This window comes from Psammomys obesus, unplaced genomic scaffold (genome assembly GCF_907164565.1).
Source record: "Psammomys obesus unplaced genomic scaffold, mPsaObe1.curated_primary_1811, whole genome shotgun sequence".
In the NCBI taxonomy this organism is placed as follows: Eukaryota; Metazoa; Chordata; class Mammalia; order Rodentia; family Muridae; genus Psammomys; species Psammomys obesus.
The window spans coordinates 12,292,770-12,313,476 of record NW_026592118.1 but is presented as its reverse complement, the minus strand read 5'-3'; the positions used below and the strand labels follow the sequence as shown (position 1 = coordinate 12,313,476).

Genomic DNA, 20,707 nt, shown 5'->3' with positions numbered 1-20,707 from the left:
TGTATTAGAAACTATTATTCAGGATATATTGCAAACTACTATTATATAATATATAACAGCAAAACCATTCATTAAAATTATTAAGAAAGTCATTGAGAGCACTATGCTTTAGCTGTACACAAGAAGAGGAAGGCAAAGTATGGATTAGTGATGCATTAGCACTACTAACAAACACGCATGCACCTACAGGCTGCTCCAGCTGAGTCCACTACTAAGAAAGACTACTACTTCTAGTCAGTCCCATCCATCGCTCAGTTCTTACCAAAAGGGAAGGGTGAGCTCCCAACCTGGAAAGTGCATAAATCAAGACCTACAAGACCCAAACCAAATAAAATGGATGATTACCACAGAGGTGGGAAGGAAGGGAAACACACAAAAAGAAGAGAAAGTGCAGCAAGACTTTTAAGGCAACATGCCTTAAATCTGATGCAATTAGAAAGGTAACAGAAATGAGCAAACTTGCTATGTCACCTCCTCAAGCCAGACAGTCAAGGAAGAACAAATACTGGCTTGACACCGTAAAAAAAAAATAATAATAAGATTAAAATAAAAATAAAGAAAGAAAAATCAAACAGGGCAGAACATCAAACTCACTTCCATTGCTGGGGAAAAAAAAAAAAATCAACGTGTTCTGAATCCACACACCTCTCAAATCACAAAACAGAAATCAGGCAAACAGTATTCATGTATACCTGAATGATCAACTGATTTTGCAAGATCATCTGAGATTATTCCAAGAATGTCATCATCTGTGTTTAAGACTTCAGAAATATCAGCTAATGGGTCATCAGCCGTACCTAAATGTAGTAAGTATATGAAAATTAAGTATTTTCCTAGGCATGAAATTCTAAATGTCCTAGTATCTAGAGCACTGCAACGGCTGAGGCAAGCGGCAGTGACAAAAATTTAGAGACCATCATGACTTCAAAGGATTAAAAGCAAAGGTACTTTATCTTTTGATTAACAAAATATCAAAATTTGAGAATCTGTTTTCAAGACTGATGTATTTTGGCAAAATGTAATAAAAAATAAAGTCCTTTAAGCAATAAAATTAAAATCAAAATCTTATAAAAATAAAAAGTAGCTCATTACTTAAGTGGCATAACTAAGAATGACATCTAGAAAATACAGGACAATTTTAAAAACATAAAACTCAAACAGCACTTTGAAATGTCTAGTAAAGAACAATGTAGGTACCACACTAATACTAAACTCTTTCCCTGTTTGAATACTCATTAATAGTTCACTAAAAGACTGTTTCAATACCAAAGAACTGTGTCTATTAACATTGTCTAAGCCACTCGAACAAGATGGAACTGTTAACAAATGACCTGTCCTCACAGGGCTCTTTCTTAAAAATAACATTAGAGTAAGGAAATAAAATAAGCCCTGAGGGATATGTCTAAAAAATAGGCAGAAAAGACATTTCCAGAAATGCCTGGCCACAAATAGATTTTGATACATTCAGTTTTTCAGTCTTTATTTAATTTTTGTTAACATACAAAATGATTTTCACTCATGTGTATTATATGTGCTCATCTCACTGCCCTACCAGGTGGTACGTTCTGTATCCTTCTTCTCCCTTATGTTCTCAATGTATATGCATATATAGTATATCTAATCTCACAGAGAAAACATGATGTATTTGTTATCTAGCCCTGTAACTACCTCCCCTAATTTTAGATTCCTTTCTTGCCCAACATAAAACCCACCTATTTCCATGTCATATATATGTACACATTGTCTAAATGTAAATTCTGGATTTGAAGAAAAAAATGTGACATTTGATTTTTCTCTCTCTGGTTATTTTGCTTAAACCGTTTTGTTTATTCTCCATTATATGTATATGCATTCATATGTGCATAGGTGTATGTGTGATGTTTCCTTTACAGCCAGTATCTGTGGATGGACAAAAACCTACTTCCACATCTTTAGTAATATGAAATTACAATAACATGAATGTGCAAGTATTTTGGGGTATTTTGACTTCAGTTCTTTCAGGTATATACTGAGTAGTAGCACGAATGGATCATATACTAGTTTTCAGTTTGTGCATAAACCTTCATAATGATTGCCATAATGGCTATAATAGTTTCCAATCCGCCCAGTAATCTCTACGAGTTTCATTTCTACTGTATCCTTGTCAGCATATGCTGCTGTCATTGTGAATGGAAGGAAATGGAATCTCAGCATAGTTACAATCTGTATTACTGGCCACACATGTCACTTTTTGAGACAGGATCTCACCACTTAGCTTTTGTTATCCTGGAACTCCTATGCAAACAAGTTTGCCCTTGAACTAACAGAGATTTACTTGCCTCTACTTCCCCATCATGTTGAGTTAAAAAGGTATGCCAACACACTCAGCTAATTTGCTTTTTTTTTTGATAGCTAAGACTGCTGAACATTTTTAATGTATTTATTGATCATTGATATTTCTTCTTCTTTGAACACTGTCTACATCATTTCCCTGTTGACTGACTAACGAGGGCTGTTTTGGTAGAAGGAGGTTGTATTTAGATTTTAGTTCTTTGTGGTGTTTATACATTAATTCTGTCAGATACAGAGTGGAAAATATTTTCTCTAACTCTGTCGGTCATATTCTCAGTCTACTAAGTGTTTCCTATCCTGTGCAGATTGATTTTTATTTCATAAAAACTTAAATCAAATCTGAAATTGTTTTTTGTGTTATTAGTATCCTTTTTCAAAAAATTCCTTCCTTATACCTCTACAAAGTACTTTCCTAGTAGTAAGTTTCAAGTCATACAGTAAGTTTCTGATTCACTTTTAATTGGTTTTTCTAGAGTAAGAGATAGAAATTGAGTTTCATGTTCTACATGTAAATAAGCAGATTTCCCAGTTTTTCTTGTTGAAGATGTTAGCTTTTCTTCCATTTTTGGTTTTGGACAACTGTCAAAAATCAAGTAACTGTAACTGTGTGGGTTTATTTCTGGATCCTCAATTCTATTCCACTGTTCTATGTGCCTGTATTTTGTGCCAGGATCGTATTTATATTGCTATGTATAATTTGAAATCTGGTATTATGGTATATAACTCCATAGCAGCATTGTTCTTTCTGCTTAAGACTGTGCTATTTATTCAAGGGCTTTTGTGCTTTGGGTTAAATAAGACCCTATGACTTATAATGAGTACAATGGTCTACAGACTTTAGCAGTAAGGACATTCCCAAAATATTAATTCTGTACATTGATAAACATGATAGATCTTTCCTTTTCCAAATTTCTTCCTTCACTGTAAAGGTCCTTTATGTCCCTCATTAAGTATATGCCTGCATATTTTTGTTTCAATTTACTGTGAACAGGACGAGTTTCCTAACATTATTTCTTAGCAAATTTGTTATTAGTTTATGAAAAAGCTACTTATTTGTTTTGGTTCTTAGTTTTTGTTGTTTGGTTTGGGTTTTGAGATAGGGTTTCCCTGTGTAACCTTAGCTGTCCTGGACTCACTTTGTAGGCTGGCCTCAGACTCACAGAGATCTTCCTACCTCTGCCTCCCAGAGTGCTGGGATTGCAGGCGTGCAGGCGTGCATCTCTGCACCCAGCCAAGTTACTGATTTTTATGTGTGTATAATTTGTTTCCTGATACTTTGCTGAACATATTTATCATATCTAAGAGTCTTCTGGTAAAACCTTTTAGTGCAGGATTAGACTGACCACAAATAATGATAATTCCTTTTCACCCTATTTTATAAACATTTTTAAATTTATCTTGCTTTGTTTCTATACCTTATTATTTCAAGCACTACACTGTACAAAGAGCAGAGATGGTGCTTACTCTTACCTGAGGGAATGCTTTCAATTTAGCAAATTAGTATGTTGATTTGAGTTTTCTCTATTATAATCTTGTAATGATGAGGTAGGTTACCTCCATATCTATTTAAAGAATCATGAAGAGATGTTGAACTTTGATTTCTATGGATACATTTAAGTTGTTAATACTCTCTGGATTTGGATGGTAGTGGCGCACACCTTTAACCCCTAAACTTGAGTGGCAGAGGCAGGAAAATCTCTGGCTTTGAGGCCATCCTAGATTACATACAGAGTGAGTTCCACAACAGCCATGACAACACAGAAAAACCCTGTTTTGAAAAACCAAACACAAAACAAACAAGTAAAAAAAGCTTCATCATCACTAATTACTTTGGATCTTCTCCCTCTCATTTTTTTTTTTTTACTTTGGTTAAAAGTAATCAAAAATAATCTCTTTTATTTACAGATTTTGTATGGGGAAAGGGCAGATAGAGCATGCATAAGCCTCAGTCTGTGTGAGAAGATCAGAGGAAAGCTTGCAGGAATTGGTTCTCTCTATCTGCTATGTGGCTCTTAAGAATCAAACTAGGGCCATCAGCTTAGCAACAAGCAGGGGTAAGAGAATCTCTGGAGTTGGAGCCCATAGAGAGTTTTGGATCAGCCAGGGCTACATACTGACATTCCATTTCAAAAGAAAAGACCATCTACATTTAGGTTTAATATTTAGAGGAATTTGTTAATTCAAGTAATTTTGTTGGTTGTTTTACTGACTGGTTCTATTGTTGGTTCTTATTTTTCTCCACTGTTTACAGACCTTAATAAAACAAGATTAAAGACCTAAATAAAACAAAAGACACTGTAGGAACATGGAAATCAGCTATAAAGTTCCTGGGCAGAAAGGACTTCTGACACAGAAGGCCAGAGTGGTTAAAGGAATCACAGGGGAGAGTCAAAGAAATGAAGGTGGTAGTAATACAAGCCTGGGCAATGTTTGAAGACTGTGCTGAAAACTAGGCTTTCTGTGAGGGGAAGTATAATAATACTGAAAGACATAAGCAGAGTAGACTTGTGGAGACACTACAAGTCTAGGGACCTTGTGCAGTGTGAAGGACAAGTAATGCAAGTTACCACTCTGTAGTAGAAAAATTGAAGGAATTGATGTTGAGTTTGGGGTCAAACCTATGGATAACTAAAAGGATAAGTGTGAAAAATTTAAAAAGGGAGGAGATTATTCTCAGGATTTTTAACCTAATCATGAAGGAAAACAATGATACTTTTACTAAGGCTTTCACCTTTCAGCTAAAGATATTTGAAATTTTAGGCTTTTTAATATATTTAAATTAAAAGCAACAGATTTTTTTTTTAATAACATGAAAGTAACATTTCAAGAGCTACAGAGATGGCTCAGTGCTTAAAAGCACTTTTTGCACTTGCACAGGACTCAGGTTCAGTTCCCATTACCTACACGGCAGCTAATAACCAACTATGGCTACAGTTCCAGGAGATTCAATGCCCTCTTCTGGCCTCCATGGACAGTGCACACATGTGATAAACAAAACATTTAAGCAGGCAAAATATCCACGTATATAAAGATAAATAAATCTTTAAAATATTTACACACACACACACACACACACACACACACACACACACAACACAGGGCTGGGGAGATGGCTCAGTAATTAAGAGCACTTGCTCTTGCAAAGAACTAGGGGATACCCAGCAACTACAATGTGGTTTATGAAGATCTAGAACACCAGTTCCAGGAGATGCTAGCTTCCTCTGATGTCCTAGTACACCAGCCATGCACATGGTACACACATATACATGCAGGTAAAACATCCACATATGTATGAAAAATACATATAAAATTTAAAAATGTATTTCAGTATCTCAAATCAAATACATGTATGAAATACTCTTTACAAATTGGTCCATTTTTTAAAAAAAGCACTTATGAGGGGTCCTCTATGATTTCTAAGTGTGTGTGTGTATGTGTGTGTTTGTGTGTGTACACTTGCCTGCCCTTGTATATGAAGAGGACACTAAAGGCCAACTTCAAGTGTCATTTATTGGGTGCTACTCACTTTGCTGTTGGACACAAGGTCTCTCACTGGCCTAAAGCTTACTAAGTATATCAGCTAGGCTGGCTGTCAAAAAACAAAACAAAACAAAACAAAACAAAACAAAAAAAAACCAACCTGGGAATGTTCTTATATCCACATTCCCATACATGTGGAGATACTTGTAATCCATTATTGGGATATGACTATGCCGAATTTTTAACATAGGTTCGGGAATAAAATTCAGAGCCTCTATCTTACAAAGCAAGTACTTACTGAATAAGCATTTTTGCTTATTTTAAAGTAATGAAATCCTAGTATGTAACAATTAGATCATGAAATTTTTAAAGACTAAGTTTTTAAAAGTCCATCCATGGGGCCAGAAAGATGGTTCAGCAGATAAGAGCACTGGATGCTCTTCACAGCAATCAGGTTCAACTCCTAGCAGCCATATGCCAGCTGACAATCAGTTTTAGGGGATTTGTGCCCTCTCTGGCCTTCATAGGCATCATTTGTGAACAAAATGCATACATATTCAGGCAAACATTCATACACATAAAATAAAAACAATTTTTTAAAGTGTGTCCTTGTCTGATGATTAAATAGGCTACATGAAGAGAAATGTTCAAAAAGGCAACACACACTCATTAAACTTTCCATATAAAGGGAAAGAGTAGGTCAACTGAAAAAATAATATGTTTTGAAATGAGTGCTATTCTAGTTTGCTAAGTTCTGCCTTACTGAAAATCGTTGCCTCTTAAGTTTTGTGGAAAAAAACATTTGTATCAACCTCTCTCACCTGTGTCCCCATCCAACTCAGACCTTATCCTCACAAAGTCAAGTGCAAGTAACTTTGATTTAGCTCAAGTCACATGTCGTAATACTTATAACATAGCCATTGAAATACCTAGTTATTATACACAAGTGTGAACTTAAAACAACATATAACAAAAGATTTTTTGTTTGAATCTGGTAAGACGGAACAAAAAGAACACTTCAATTTTCCATCCTTCTTTGTTAAGGATGATGTAGAATTACTTTTTATGTACCTAAGAGGAGGTAAGACTGCCTGCAATTGTTTTAAGGAAGTCAAATCAAAAACAAAAGTTTGAACAAGTTGTTCTTTGGTATCTACAACAACTCTAGAGACACAAAAAACGTTGGGTACACAAGTCCCTTATTAGACGTTTGTATTTGCAGTTGCAAAACCTACAGTACAAGAAAGTAAACTGTTTATCATGACAGAGCAATGCTGAGCAAAAAAAGTTTTAATGACCTAATGCCAGAAGTCATTATTCATTACACCTTTACTTAAGATTTTTTTTGAGTTTATAATATTAAAAACTAACAAATGGCAAAATAAAGTACCAGAATAACATTGCAGTATAACTGATACTATTATAGAGGTCTAGAAGAAAAACCAAACACTTTGATCATAACTCTTAAAAATCCAACAAAGCTCTTAGAGACAACAATACATAAAAACACCTGTTTCCCTCTTTGCCTCACTTTATTTTTTCTTAATGAGGCAAGGATCTCATGTTGCACTGATGCCTTTGAACTCACTACATAATAGAGTATATCTTGAACTTGATCCCCCTGCTTTCACTTCTGAAATGGGAATACAGGCATATGCCAGCTAATCCAGTTTCTGAGATGCTGGGGATGAAACCCAATGCTTCATGCATGATAGTGAAAGAGTCTACCAATTGACCTTCATCTCCAGTCTTGTTCATAACTGTGTTTAAAAGAACTGTACATGTAAATTTGGGTGGACAGTATGTATGTGTGTGTATACCTGTGTGTGTGTGTGGTAGGGGACAACTTCAGGTGTCATCATCACAACCCTTTGACATGGAGTCTTACTGATCTGAGCTCATCAAATAATCTAGAAGGCTAGGAAGCAAACCGCAGGGATCCTCCTGTTTCTACTTCCTCAGTACTGGGATTACAAGTAAACACTACCATATCTGGCATTTTTATATGGGTTCTCAAGGTCAAACTCAGGCCTTGTTACTCTAAGGCAAATGATATTCCTACAGAGCCATCAGCTCTCCCTTTTCTGACCTTTAACAGTCCTTACATTTCCTACATCTACACAGTGGTTCTCAGCGAAGAGCAACTTTGTTCACCAACAATTTAAGAATAACTGGAGACATACATTTGTTTGTTTGTGTAGGTTTTTGGAGACAAAGTCTCACAGTGTAGCTCTGGCTGTCCTAGAACTCACAAAGATCTGCTTGCCTGTGTCTCTGTTCTGGGATTGAAGGTGTGTACCACTGAACCCAGCTAGAAGACATTTTGGATACTCATGACCTCATGAGGTTGGAGGTAATGATAAATATACTACAAGGCATTTAAAAGTCCCTTTTCACAACAATGAACTAAATGGCACAAAGTGTCACTAGTAGAAACGATACGTAGATATATCACTGTATTTACAAAAAAATTGTTGACTGTGGGCATTCATTTTAGAGTTTTTGACACATTAGAATTTCTTTGGGTTGTGTAACTGACACTGTCCTGGGTAAAGTATAAACTGAAATTTTTCTCTCACAACTCCTGATTTTGGCCATTATTATACTGGTACATTAATTTGACAAGTCATTTAAGAAGTCTTACAGAACTTTCTACTAAAAAAACTACATTTACTGAATATAAATTATACTTCAATAAAGTTGATTTTAGTAATGCATATGGTAAAACAAAATTATTCCTTCAAGTGTTTTATAATAACTAGAAAGTAAATGTAATGTGGCATAAAGAAAACACCTGTGAATTAATCTACGTACCCTGAGTTCCAGGTTTTGCTGAGGCAGAAGATGAACTCAATAGCAGATCTGAGGAAGGATCCAAGAAACCTGCTTTATATGAAAGCTGAGCTGCATCTTCTGATAGATTATCTACACTCGGCTTGTTCTGTCTGCTGGTATCTAGAAGATCTTTTCCAAAAAATGCTTCCTAGACAAAGATGAACACATAAGAAAATTAGTTCTAAATTCTATAAAGCTAACATTATCTTGTCATCATTTTGACAAGAAAAGCTTTGCATTTAACAATAAAAAACTGAATACAGAAATACATAAAGATCCTGTCAATTTTGTAAAGGTTGTGAAATTAATTTTGATAGCTTTCTCAAAAACCAAATTAAGCAATTATAAACATAATTGTGTCAAATGTTTTTCTAGAAACTACAAAATAATTCATTTTTTAAAGAGTAATTTACAATCAAATTTTAAAACTGAGAGATGTGCAGTGTTACTGGCTCTTTAATTCACAGCACAGGCATAGGTACAGACATAGGCATCAGTATTTGTGGAATACCTGCTAAGGATAACACAAGATTCTGATCCATTACTGTAGGATCTGCACACCTCTAATGTCTACAGTAATCTCATACTGAAGCATATATTCCCATCAGAGTACTTATAAGTCTGAAAACTTCAGAACATGTATGGAACATTTGCAAGCTATGACAGGGTGCTGGCTTTCAGTTCATCTTCTCAGATGAACACTTCTTCATTAGAGGAGTAGTTCTTTAAAGTGAGTTCTTCTCAGAACTCCTCAGAGATCAACACAGAAGGCAGAAGGAGGACCTCATGACTCCTCTTCAAGTGCTTCAACCCAGCAACCTGGGATTAGGATATTTTCTTCTCTGTGGCCTTTCTGTATAAAGGACTCCAAAGAGTTTGCAGGAGCTAGCAACATTTATCATTCAAACATAAATAGAAGACTCACAGATACTTTTTGTTTTTTGAGAGAGGGTTTCTCTTGGTAGCCTTGGCTGTCCTGAGCTCACCTAGTAGACCAAGATGACCTTAAACACACAAAGACTGGCCTGCCTCTGCCTCCCTAAGTGCTGGGATTACAGGCATGTGCCACCATGCCTGGCAGTACTTTAAGTAAAAATGGCCCAATATCCACAGTAGGTAGATGCATAGTTAGTCACACTACAAAAAGAAGTGGGGCAGTGGATTGGTGTTACTTGCAGCACTGAAGTTTGACTCTGGATTTGAAACTTGGGCCTCACGAGTTAGGTTGACTATCTATGTCTGAGGTAGATCTCCAGAACAAAATTTAGATTTTAAAAACATATAAAGAGGACTAGCACTTGCCATGAAGCATGACAATCTCAATTCAATTGAGAATCACACAGAGGAAGGAAAAAGCCAACTTCTGCAAGTTGTCCTCTAGACCCCACTTGTGTGTCAGGTGATATGCACACACTGACTTGGATGTACAATGTGCACAAGCACACATACACACAATAAACAAATAGATATTTAGAAGCATATAGACCCATATGATCAAACAAAGGTTCTGAAGATACTTGAAAGATAAGTCCAACAAAATGTGCAAATGCAGACTTCTGTAAGACTATAAAATAAAGTATGCAATATTTCAGGGTCAAAAAAATGTGCTGGCTGGTCTTATTTCAACTTGACACAAGCTACAGTCATTTTGGAAGAGGGAACCTCAAATAAACCCTTTCTTCCCCAAGTTGTTTCTGGCTATGGAGTTTTAAACCCTAACTAAGGCTAAGTTAATAGTATTACTTTTAGAAAGGACATTGAAGGGCTGAGGAGTGTACTAAATAGTTAAAAGTGTTTTCTGGACTAATGTGGGGAACTAAGCTAGAATCCCTACAACTCATTTAATGCCAGCATAATAGCACATGTAAGCAATACTGTGTTCCTATGGCAAGATGGAAAGCACAGATAGGAGAATCTACACGAACTCATGAGCCAGCTAGTAAGTTAGACGAAATCAGTAGACAAGGAAAACCTGTGTCAAACAGGATGCAAAGTACACTCAGCATATTAAATGATCCTCCTCTATTTGTATGCCATCTCTATTTGCATCCTCTCTCTATTTGCGCACACGCACACACACACACACACACACACACACACACTGAACTGAAGTCTGAGAGATTCTATCTTATTCAATTTTTTGAGATTTTTAAAATGAAAACTGCATTTGAAAATCTACGAAGCTATAATAATAAAGAATGCTGAAGAACATAAAACCTATTTAATGTTTACAAATTAATCACTAGTGTAGTCCCTTAAGTATAATTTTTAATAACCCGAGATCACCATTAAACGACAGTTTTAATTTAAAAAAAATACAATATTTTAAACAGGAAACAAGTTAGGAGCCTGCCACAGAGGGCCTCTGAAAGGCTCTGCCCTGCAGACTATCACAGCAGATGCTGAGACTTATGGTCAACTGTTGGACAGAATTCCTGGAATCTTATGAAAGAAGTGGGAAATAGTAGGATCTGGAGAGGACAGGAACTCCACAAGGAGAGCAACAAAACCAAAAAATCTGAGCATAGGGGTCTTTCCTGAGACTCATACTCCAACCAAGTACCACGCATGGAGATAACCTAGAACCCCTGCACAGATGTAGCCCATGGCAGTCCAAGTTAGTTCCATAGTAATGGGAACAGGGACTGCCTCTGACATGAACTGATTGGCCTGTTCATTGATCACCTCACCCTGATGGGGAAGCAGCCTTACCAGGCCACAGAGGAAGACAACACAGCCACTCCTGATGAGATCTGATAGACTAGGATCAGAAGGAAGGAGAGGAAGACCTCCCCTATCAGTGGACTTGGGGAGGGGCATGCGTGTAGAAGGGGGAAGAAAGGAGGGATTGGGAGGGGAGGAGGGAGGAGTTTATGGGGAGATACAAAGTGAATAAAATATAATTAATAAAAATTAAAATTAAAATACAATATTGTAATGATTCATGATGACTTTCTTGCTACTTATCAAAGTTTATATTTGAAAGAATTTGTTTTTTTATTCCTTAGAATTAACATCAGAGAGAAGCTCCATGTGGTTTTCAAGTAGACATTGTGAGTAACTCCAAGAATGAACCACAACCACCAGAGTAGAGACCTTAACGGACAAATGATTATCATCTAAGAGACAATGTAGGAGTTGGTTTTCTCCTTCCCTAGGGTAGTTCCAGGGATCAAACTCAAGGCTTTAGACTTGAAAGCAAAAGCTTTTACCTGCTGAGCCATTTCTCTAGATTAAGATTCAATATTTTTAGAAATTCCTTTAAAACCAGACATGTTGGCTCATTCCTGTAATTCCAACACTGAAGAGATGGAAATGAGATACGTAGCTCAATCATCCATGGCTACACATCAATCAATTTGAGGCCAATCCAGGTAAAACTGTCTTTAAAATAAATAAAATAAGCTGCACAGTGGTGGCACTTTAATCCTAGCACTCAGGAGGCAGAATCTAGCTTAGTCTATACTACATGGGAGTGATCTACACAGGAGTTCCAAGACGGCCAAGGCTACACAGAGAAACCCTGTCTTGAAAAACCAAAATATGTAGATAGATGATAGCTAGCATAAGCAAAATAGAAAAAACAATCAAACAAACCACACAGAGAAAATAAAAACCCCAAAACAAACAAAAAGGCAGGGAAGGAAAAAAATGTCCAAGAAAGAATGTATTTAAGTGCTCTTTCATAAAGAGCTGGCTTCCATACTTTGGTAATCAGCTAAAAGAATTTCCTAAATATGGATTATAGATAACAAAAAGATCCATAGGAGAAGGGAAAGACCACCTTCCCAGTATATCCCAAAAATAATGTCAAGAAAGGAGGAAAAGGAGCCAAGTGAGACTTTTATCCTGGTTATTAAAAATCTAAGTTCATTGATATGTCACCTGTTCATATTAGAAAGTTAACATGGGGCTGGAAATGGAGAGATGGATCAGTAATTGTTGCTCTTTCAGAGAGTCACAGCACCAATATGGGGGCTCACAGTGTATGGAACTCTGGTTCTAGGGAATCAGATACCTTATTTGGTTCTCTGTGGGAATCAGGCAATGATGAAACACAGGAGAGTTAAAAAAAGGATTAGCATTTCACTTTTCCTTGTCAAAAATATGCAATTAAACACTTATTGTTGTTGTTGAACTGTTAGAACAGTTTTAAATGAAGGTTTAGGAGCAAGGGATATTCTTCAGTTAGTACAGTGCATATCAAGATGCATGAACCTCAAGGCCAAGACCAGTAAGCCACAAGAGATGCTGTATGAATAAATGAATAACAGCAGGAAGTTGAAAGTATATATTATACTTTCAAGAGCATGGTATAGTGGTACATGTCTTTTAATCCCATCATTCAGTAGACAGAGGCAGACAAAGTTCTGTGATTTCAATGGCCAGCCTAGTCTACATAGCAAGCTACAGTGATCCAGGGCTGCCTAGTGAGAGCCTGTCTCAAATAAGGAGAAGGTACAAATTAGAGACGAGAGGGGAGGGCAGAAAAAGAAGCACAAAGACAATCCAAAAAAAGGAGGGAAGGGATTGTTTTCCTACGAAAAAATTTTGTTTTAAAAATAGTATAGATGCTGAGGAGATGACGCTGAGTAAAATACTTGTTATGTAAGCAGAAGAATTTAAGTTCTCTAGGCACCAAGTTAAAGCAAGAGATTCTAGGCTGAGTGGATATAGGGGAATGAGCAGAGACAGGTAGAGCCCAGAGGATCACTGGCCAGCCAGAGCAGGCATAACAGTGAGTAACCTCTAGGATGAGCGACGATATTCTATGGCAAAAAGTGAGGTAGTGTCTGGTGAGATGGCTCAGCAAGTAAAAGCATTTGCTGTGTGGGCCTGACAGTCAGACTCCACAGTGGAAGGAGAAAGCTGACTCCTAAAAGCTGTTATCTGTCATTAATGGTTACCCCTTAGCAGACACCCTCATACACAATAACAATAATAAATTTTAAAAGGGAAGTATTTATTAAATATTAAAGGAAGAGATCAGATGTGAATTTTTCTTTTTTATTATAATTTATTTTATTTAACAATCTAGGAAGCTCACAGCCATCAGTAATTCCAGTGCAATTTCATGTACTGGAATTCAGAAATCTCAGTGGAGCTGTTAGCATAGTGGACCTTGTAAGTAAAATACATGCAAATTTTCGATAGCATGAGCAAATGCATGGCTATAAAATTTGACCTCACTGGTTCATTCTCAGCAAACTGCCCTGGCCTACCCAACATGGGCTTTATTATTCCTGTTGTTAACGCATGTTCTCTTTTTACAATAAATTTATCACCATCAGAAGATATTAATTTGACATACATGGCATCAGGGCCTTCACAGCCACCATAGGTTTTTTCCTCCTCCATCCACTATGTTCTTATAAAACTTTTACTTGATGCCACAGGAACTTTAATAGTTTCCTGGAGAGACCGACACATAGTCTGCTTACAACTTGCATCTGAAGAAAGCAAGTTGTGTTCTCAGATGTGAATTTCTAAGCACATATACACAGGCTTACTGTTCATGCCCAGCTCTAAACACAGACACACAAACTCTGACTGAAAGGCTAAGCATTTCAACAGTATACAGCCAGTAAGATGTTGGTAGTCTAGGGGTGAGGAGACAGTTCAATAGCTAAAGTGCTTGCTGCATACACATGAAGATCTGAGTTCAATCTTTAGAATTCTTGTTAAAAATTCTGGTGGCCTATGCTTGTAAATTCAGTGCTGAGGCTATACCTGGAGCTTACCGGCCAACTATTCCATCTCAATCAATGAATCCCACATCACAATGAAAGAGTCTGCATAAAAAATTAAATAAAGGTAGACAGCTTGGGAACAGCCCTAAGATTGGCCTTTGACCTCTACCCACAGTGCATGTGTTCACACCTATACTTCTACAAACATACACAAAATTAATGTCGGTAACCTAATTACTAAAGAAGAAAACTAAGCAAGCTACCTGGTAATTAAAAATTATTAAAAAAAAAAAAAAAAAAAAAAAACATGATAGAAGCCTGGTGGCACACACGTTTAAAACTGGCACTCAAGAGGCAGAAGCAGGAGGATCTCTGAATTTGAGGCCAGTCTGGTGTACAGAGCTTAATCCACTATAGCCAGGGGTACATACAGAAACATTGTCTTTAAAAAAAAAAAAAAAAAAAAAAAGTAACTACTGGAAAGTTAAAATATGCGTATTTTAAGCAAGGTATACGTTTAGAACCTATAAAAGAGACGGATCATAGGAATAGTGTTAAATACTAAAATTAAGATAATTCAATTTTTACATGTGAAGAGATAAAGGTGTAGAAGAAATACTAGGAAACTAAGTATTAGGTAGCATAAGGTGGGGATATTTGCAATCTATCCTACTTCTAACATGGCATTTTTGCCAATATATCTTGGAATTCTTCTGTGACTTAATGTTTACAAAACAAACTAGAAAGATTAACTCTTTTTTATGGTAGCCTACATTTACTATCTTCTTCAAAATTATGGATGTATTTGGAAAGCACACACATACACACAAACACACACACACACACACACAAAAAAAAAAAAAAAAACAAGGTAGGCAAAGGCAAGTGGATCCCTGTGAGTTCAAGGCCTACCTGGTCTACAAAGTGAGTTCAGGGTTCAGGACAGCAAGGGCTACACAGAGAAACTCTGTCTCAAAAAACTAAACTAAACTTAAAAAAAAAAAAAAAACAAAAAACAAAAAACAGTTTGTTTTAGCCAAGTATAATAACAAACAATTCCAAAACTGAGGAGGCTGCGACTGGAAGATCAGGTATTGAAGACCAGTTTGAACTTTATAAAAACAGCCTGTATCAAAAACTTTGCAATAATAGTTCTTTGTTTCTCTTTGGCTTAATTCCATGTGACAAAAAATTACTAAACCTATGATTTTGGCTGCTGGGAACTTTTCTAATAGTACTATAACTGATAAATGGAAATATCAATAGGAGCTGGTTTTGGCATGTGTACATATATGTATGATTTTAAGTAGCATTTCCCATCCTGAAAATATCTTCATTATGGTCAACAGCACACTTATAAGTAAGAAAACATAATTTATATATAGACAGGCAGACAGATAGAACAAATTCATATGGCTAGAACACAGGTCAGTACAGGATAGCTGTCTGTGTTCACGAAACTCTAACCCTGATCCCCAGAACTGCAAGCACATGTGTGTACATACACACATCCCTTCATGAAAAAAGAAAAAAAATCAAAGCACACAAAAAAACCAATTTTTCATTCTTTGGTGAAGCCTGGTAGAATGAATGTCATTTATGACAATCAGTGAAAACAGAATGAACAGAATGTCAACAAAAACAAGCATTTTTTTTTTTTAAAAAAAGCATTCCCTAAATTAGCAAACCACATAATAAAGTTAAGGAAAACATTACTTGTAAATAAGCAGGAAAGGTTTCTTCAAGCTTATTTTTCCTTTTTCGGTATCTCTTCTTTATTTTTTCAGTGCTTTCAGCAACAGAAACAGGCTCATCAACTAGAGTATCTGGTAACTGCTCATTCCAGCCTGAAAAAAGAGCCATGTTTATAAACATGTAGCAGATACTTTCCAGAAATATATGATCATTTCATAGCATACCAAAATGCATAGCTATACATAAAGAGACAAGCGTTTACTTCACACACAAATCTAAATTGTAAACATCTTGAAAATTCTATTCCTTATCTATTTAGTATTAGCACAATTCCTATCCTTTCTTTTTGGGGGTGAGGTCAGGGTTGGGCAGGGTCTCAATAACTAGCATTTCCATGCAAAGTAAAAATATAACTTGTTAAACAGTACATTTACAGATTTCAAAGGATTAAAACACCAGATATATGAGGAAATGGCTACTCACAAACTACTAAAGAAATTTCAGTGAGTATGGATAGCACCTTTCTGCAGCTGAAATAGTTTATTAAAAAAGAAGTACTGATAAACATAATGAAATCTATATACCTAAAGAAGATAAACAAGAAAGAGGACACGGGTTAAGATGATCTACCCTCACTTAGAAAGACAAATGAGATGTGCATTGGACGTAGGAGAAAACAAGTAACAGGACAGGAGCCTACCGCAGAGGGCCTCTAAAAGACTCTACCTAGCAGTGTATCAAAGCAGATACTAAGACTCATAACCAAACTTTCAGGCAGAGTGCAGGGAATCATATAAAAGAAGGGGGAATTAGTATGACATGGAAAGGACAGGAGCTCCACAAGGACCAAATATATCTGGGCACAGGGGTCTTTTCTGAGACTGACACTCCACCAAGGACCATGTATGGATATAACCTAGAACCTCTGCTCGGATGTAGCCCGTGGTAGCTCAGTGACCAATTGGTTTCCCATAGTACGGAGAACAGGGACTATTTCTGACAGGAACTCAATGGCAGGCTCTTTGACACACACACCCCCCAACCCCTTAAGGGAGGAGCAGTCCTGCTAGGCCACAGAGGAGGACTTTGCAGCCAGTCCTGAAAATACCTGATAAAACAGGGTCAGATGAAAGGGGAGGAGGCTTCCCCTATCATTGGACTTGGAAAGGGGTAGGGAGGAGATGAGGGAGGGAGAGTGGGATTGGGAGGGATGAGGGAGCAGGATATAGCTGGGCTACAGAGTTAATAAAATGTAACTAATAATAAAAATTTTAAAAAAAGTAATTTATCATACCATGGAATTTGTTTTATCTTTTCTATCAAATATCAGACAACTCCCCTGAGAACTTAAAAATAGAACATGGCCCTAAAGTTTGTAGCAGTAAAAAACAGTAGGATTGATTTAAGTTTCTCTCTGTTTTAGTTTGATGTTGGCTATAGGCTTGTTATACATTGAAGAGGATGTGGAGAAAGGTGAAGCCTCCTACACTGCTGGTGGGAATGTAAACTTGTACACCACTTTGGAAATCAATCTGGTACTTTCTCAGACAATTAGGAATAGTACTACCTAAAGATCCAGCTATTCCACTCCTAGGCATATATCCAAAACATGCTCAAGTATACAACAAGGACATTTGCTCAACCATGTTCATAGCAGCTTCATTTGTAATAGCCAGAAGCTGGAAACAACCAAGATGCCCCTCAACTGAGGAATGGATACAGAAATTGTGGTACATTTACACAACAGAATACTACTCAGCAATTAAAAACAAGGAAATCGTGAAATTTGCAGACAAATGGTGGGAACTGGAAAAGATCATCCTGAGTGAGGTATCCCAGATACCTCATGGTATATACTCACTTATAAGTGGATATTAGACATATGATATAGGACCATCGTACTAAAATCTTTATACCTAAAGAAGCTAAGCAAGAAGGAGGACCCTGGGAAAGATGCTCAATCCTCATTCAGAAAGGCAAACAGGATAGACATTGGAAGAAGGTGAAAACAAGGAATAAGACAGGAGCCTACCATAGAGGGCCTCTGAAAGACTCTACCCACCAGGGTATTGAAGCAGATGCTGAGACTCATAGCCAAATACTGGGCAGAATGCAGGGAAAGAAGGGAAAGAAAGAAAGCCCTGGAAAGGTCTGGAGCTCCACAAGGAAAACAAAAGAACCCAAAATCTGGGCACAGGGGTCTTTTCTGAGACTAATACTCCAACCAAGGACCAGGCATGGAGATAACCTAGAACCCCTGCACAGATGTAGCCCATGACAGCTCAGTGTCCAAGTTGGTTCCCTAGTAAGGGGAACAGGGTCTGTTCCTGACATAAACTTATTGGCTGCCTCTTTAATCACCACCCCCTGAGGGGAGGGGAGGGGACGGGAAGGGAGGAGCAGCCTTACCAGGCCACAGACAAATACTATGAAAGACAGTCCTGATGAGACCTGATAGGCTAGGGTCAGATAGAATGGGAGGACCTCCTCCCCTATCAGTGGAGTGGAGAAGGAGCATAGGAGGACATGAGAGAGAGAGGGAGGGAGGGCAGGATTGGGAGGGGATGAGGGTGGGGGCTATAGCTGGGATACAAATAAACAAATAAAAATTGTATTAAAATGTTTTAAGGGTAACAAAAGGGTAATAAATAGTATTTGAAATGAATTTGCTTTACTTTTATTAGACATAAATGAAAATGCTGAACTAAAATACTGAAAAATGCTGAACTAAATATCTTATGTGGATAATTAAAAACACAGAAATTCTTTAATTATGGATTCTTAAACTCCTATTAGGTCAAATCAGAAACTTCTTGAAAATAAATATAATTTTTCCTAAAAACAAAAAGGAACCTCTAACTTTTTGAAATTAATTAAAGTTTCAAAGAAAAAAAGGAGTATTTTGAAGGCATGGTGAAAATATCTTCAATTTTTATGTATTCCATCTTAAGACGTATCTTAAAATACATAAGCATATAGCTTTTTATTAAAATGATAACAAGCACTTTTCAAGGTGAAAACACATTGGAGGACTTTTTGGTTTTAAGTTTTGAGACAGGATTTTTCTGTATAGGCCTGTGTGTCCTGGAACTCACTCTGTAGTCCAGGCTGGCCTTGAACTGAGAGATTCACCTGTCTCTGCATCCCAGATGCCAGAATTAATAGTGTGTGCCACCACTGCCCAGGCAGCAGAACACTCTTAACTCATACAAAGGTCTATCTTGAACAATGACTTAGCTTTCTTAAGCAAGGGTAACAAAATATACTGATAGATAAATAAAATATAATCCTTGTGAAGATTTGTTGAACAATTACATAGCCTGTAAGTTTAAATTTTATATTAAGTCATGGGCAAAGAGAGGCCTTCGTTAAAGTGGGAAGAAAGTATCTGATACAACTAAGTAAGCAAGTCCCTTTACTCTTCATATTTAGCACAAGAAATGTTTAATGGAGGGAGTGGTAAGACCATAAAAATTCAAAAAAAAAGGTAAGGAATATTGTAGAATGTACGCTTACCACTGAAGTACCTGGGTGCCATCCATAGCAATGAATAGAAATGGGGGAAAAAATGTGGTGTTGAGTGCCCACAATTGTATCACTGAGGGGAGGCTAAGGCAGGAGTATCATGAGTTTGAAGAAGCTATTGGCTATGTAGAAAAATAGCCACCAGCCTGAACCATAAGAATAAACCCCATCTCTCCTTCCCACTCTCCCCTCCCAACACAACCCAAAACAAAAAACAAACAAAACAAACAAAAATCTCTTTATTTTTTTCCTTCGGTTTTTCAAGACAGGGTTTCTTTGTGTAGCCTTGGTTGTTCTGGACTAGCTTTGTAGACCAGGCTGGCCTTAAACTCACAGCACCACCTGCCTCTGCCTCCCCAAGTGCTGGGATTACAGGCGTGCACCACCACACCAGGCCAAAAAAGAATCTCTAAAGAATATAATCTATTGGATTGAAACCATATTCTTAACTCTAGGGCATTCAAATCCTTCCACCAAAAAGAACTACAATGCTGTATGTAGCAGTATCATTTTGGTGACAACTCATTCTAACAGAATATCAATCCCAGGAAGTTAAACAAAACAAAAACAAAAAAAAAATAAAAAAAAACTTCACACTATACCATCATCTCTGCTAGGTAACTGCTCAGAAATAGAGCCTGAAGAATCTTTTCTGACCACAGATCTCTTGGCTTTTCCTTGTCCTGTTCGACTTCTTTGCCGTACCATAAATCCACCAATACCTATATAAAACAGAAATCACATAAAGTGATAAATAATTCTCTCTAGAATTCTATACTAAAAAGAATGGCTTTGTCATTAATGGTGAACTTTTTTCAAAATTCAGTGTTCTGTTTAATGTAAGTTAACAATTCTATTTTTTTGCATATGTATGGGTATGTGGTATTTAGGCCAGAATATATGTGTAGGGCATACACACATAGGGGTATGTACATAGATGTGCATGTGGAGGCCAAGAGCTGACACTGGATTTTATCCTTAATCTCTCTCTTACACATTGTGGCAGACTATTTACTTGAACCCAGAGGTTGCCAATCCAGGATTCCTTGTCTCTGGCTTTAGAACACATGGTTTATAGCACATGGTAGCCCAACTAGCTTGTACATCAGTCCTCATGCTTCCATGGCAACCACTTTACCTGTTGAACAAAC

The 20,707-nt window shown here is 36.9% G+C and overlaps 2 protein-coding genes across 13 annotated transcripts in view; both read right to left on the bottom strand.

Annotated features, from left to right (window-relative positions):
* Kmt2c (lysine methyltransferase 2C) overlaps window positions 1–20,707 on the bottom strand; it is a 224,138-nt gene that overhangs the window by 57,417 nt on the left and 146,014 nt on the right. For 9 of the 12 annotated variants that reach the window (XM_055612928.1, XM_055612931.1, XM_055612930.1 and 6 more), the window contains exons 25-29: window positions 20,159–20,278; window positions 16,053–16,183; window positions 8,626–8,794; window positions 693–797; window positions 263–310 (exon numbers count right to left, since the gene is read on the bottom strand). In XM_055612928.1, the coding sequence (XP_055468903.1) occupies window positions 263–310; window positions 693–797; window positions 8,626–8,794; window positions 16,053–16,183; window positions 20,159–20,278 (573 nt within the window). The remainder of the gene's footprint in view (window positions 1–262; window positions 311–692; window positions 798–8,625; window positions 8,795–16,052; window positions 16,184–20,158; window positions 20,279–20,707) is intronic. The other 3 variants (XM_055612936.1, XM_055612939.1, XM_055612932.1) reach the window with 2 other exon arrangements.
* On the bottom strand, window positions 13,699–14,004 carry LOC129681051 (elongin-C-like). Its single transcript, XM_055612940.1, has one exon. It carries the CDS (start codon window positions 14,002–14,004, stop codon window positions 13,699–13,701), a length of 306 nt encoding a protein of 101 aa, XP_055468915.1.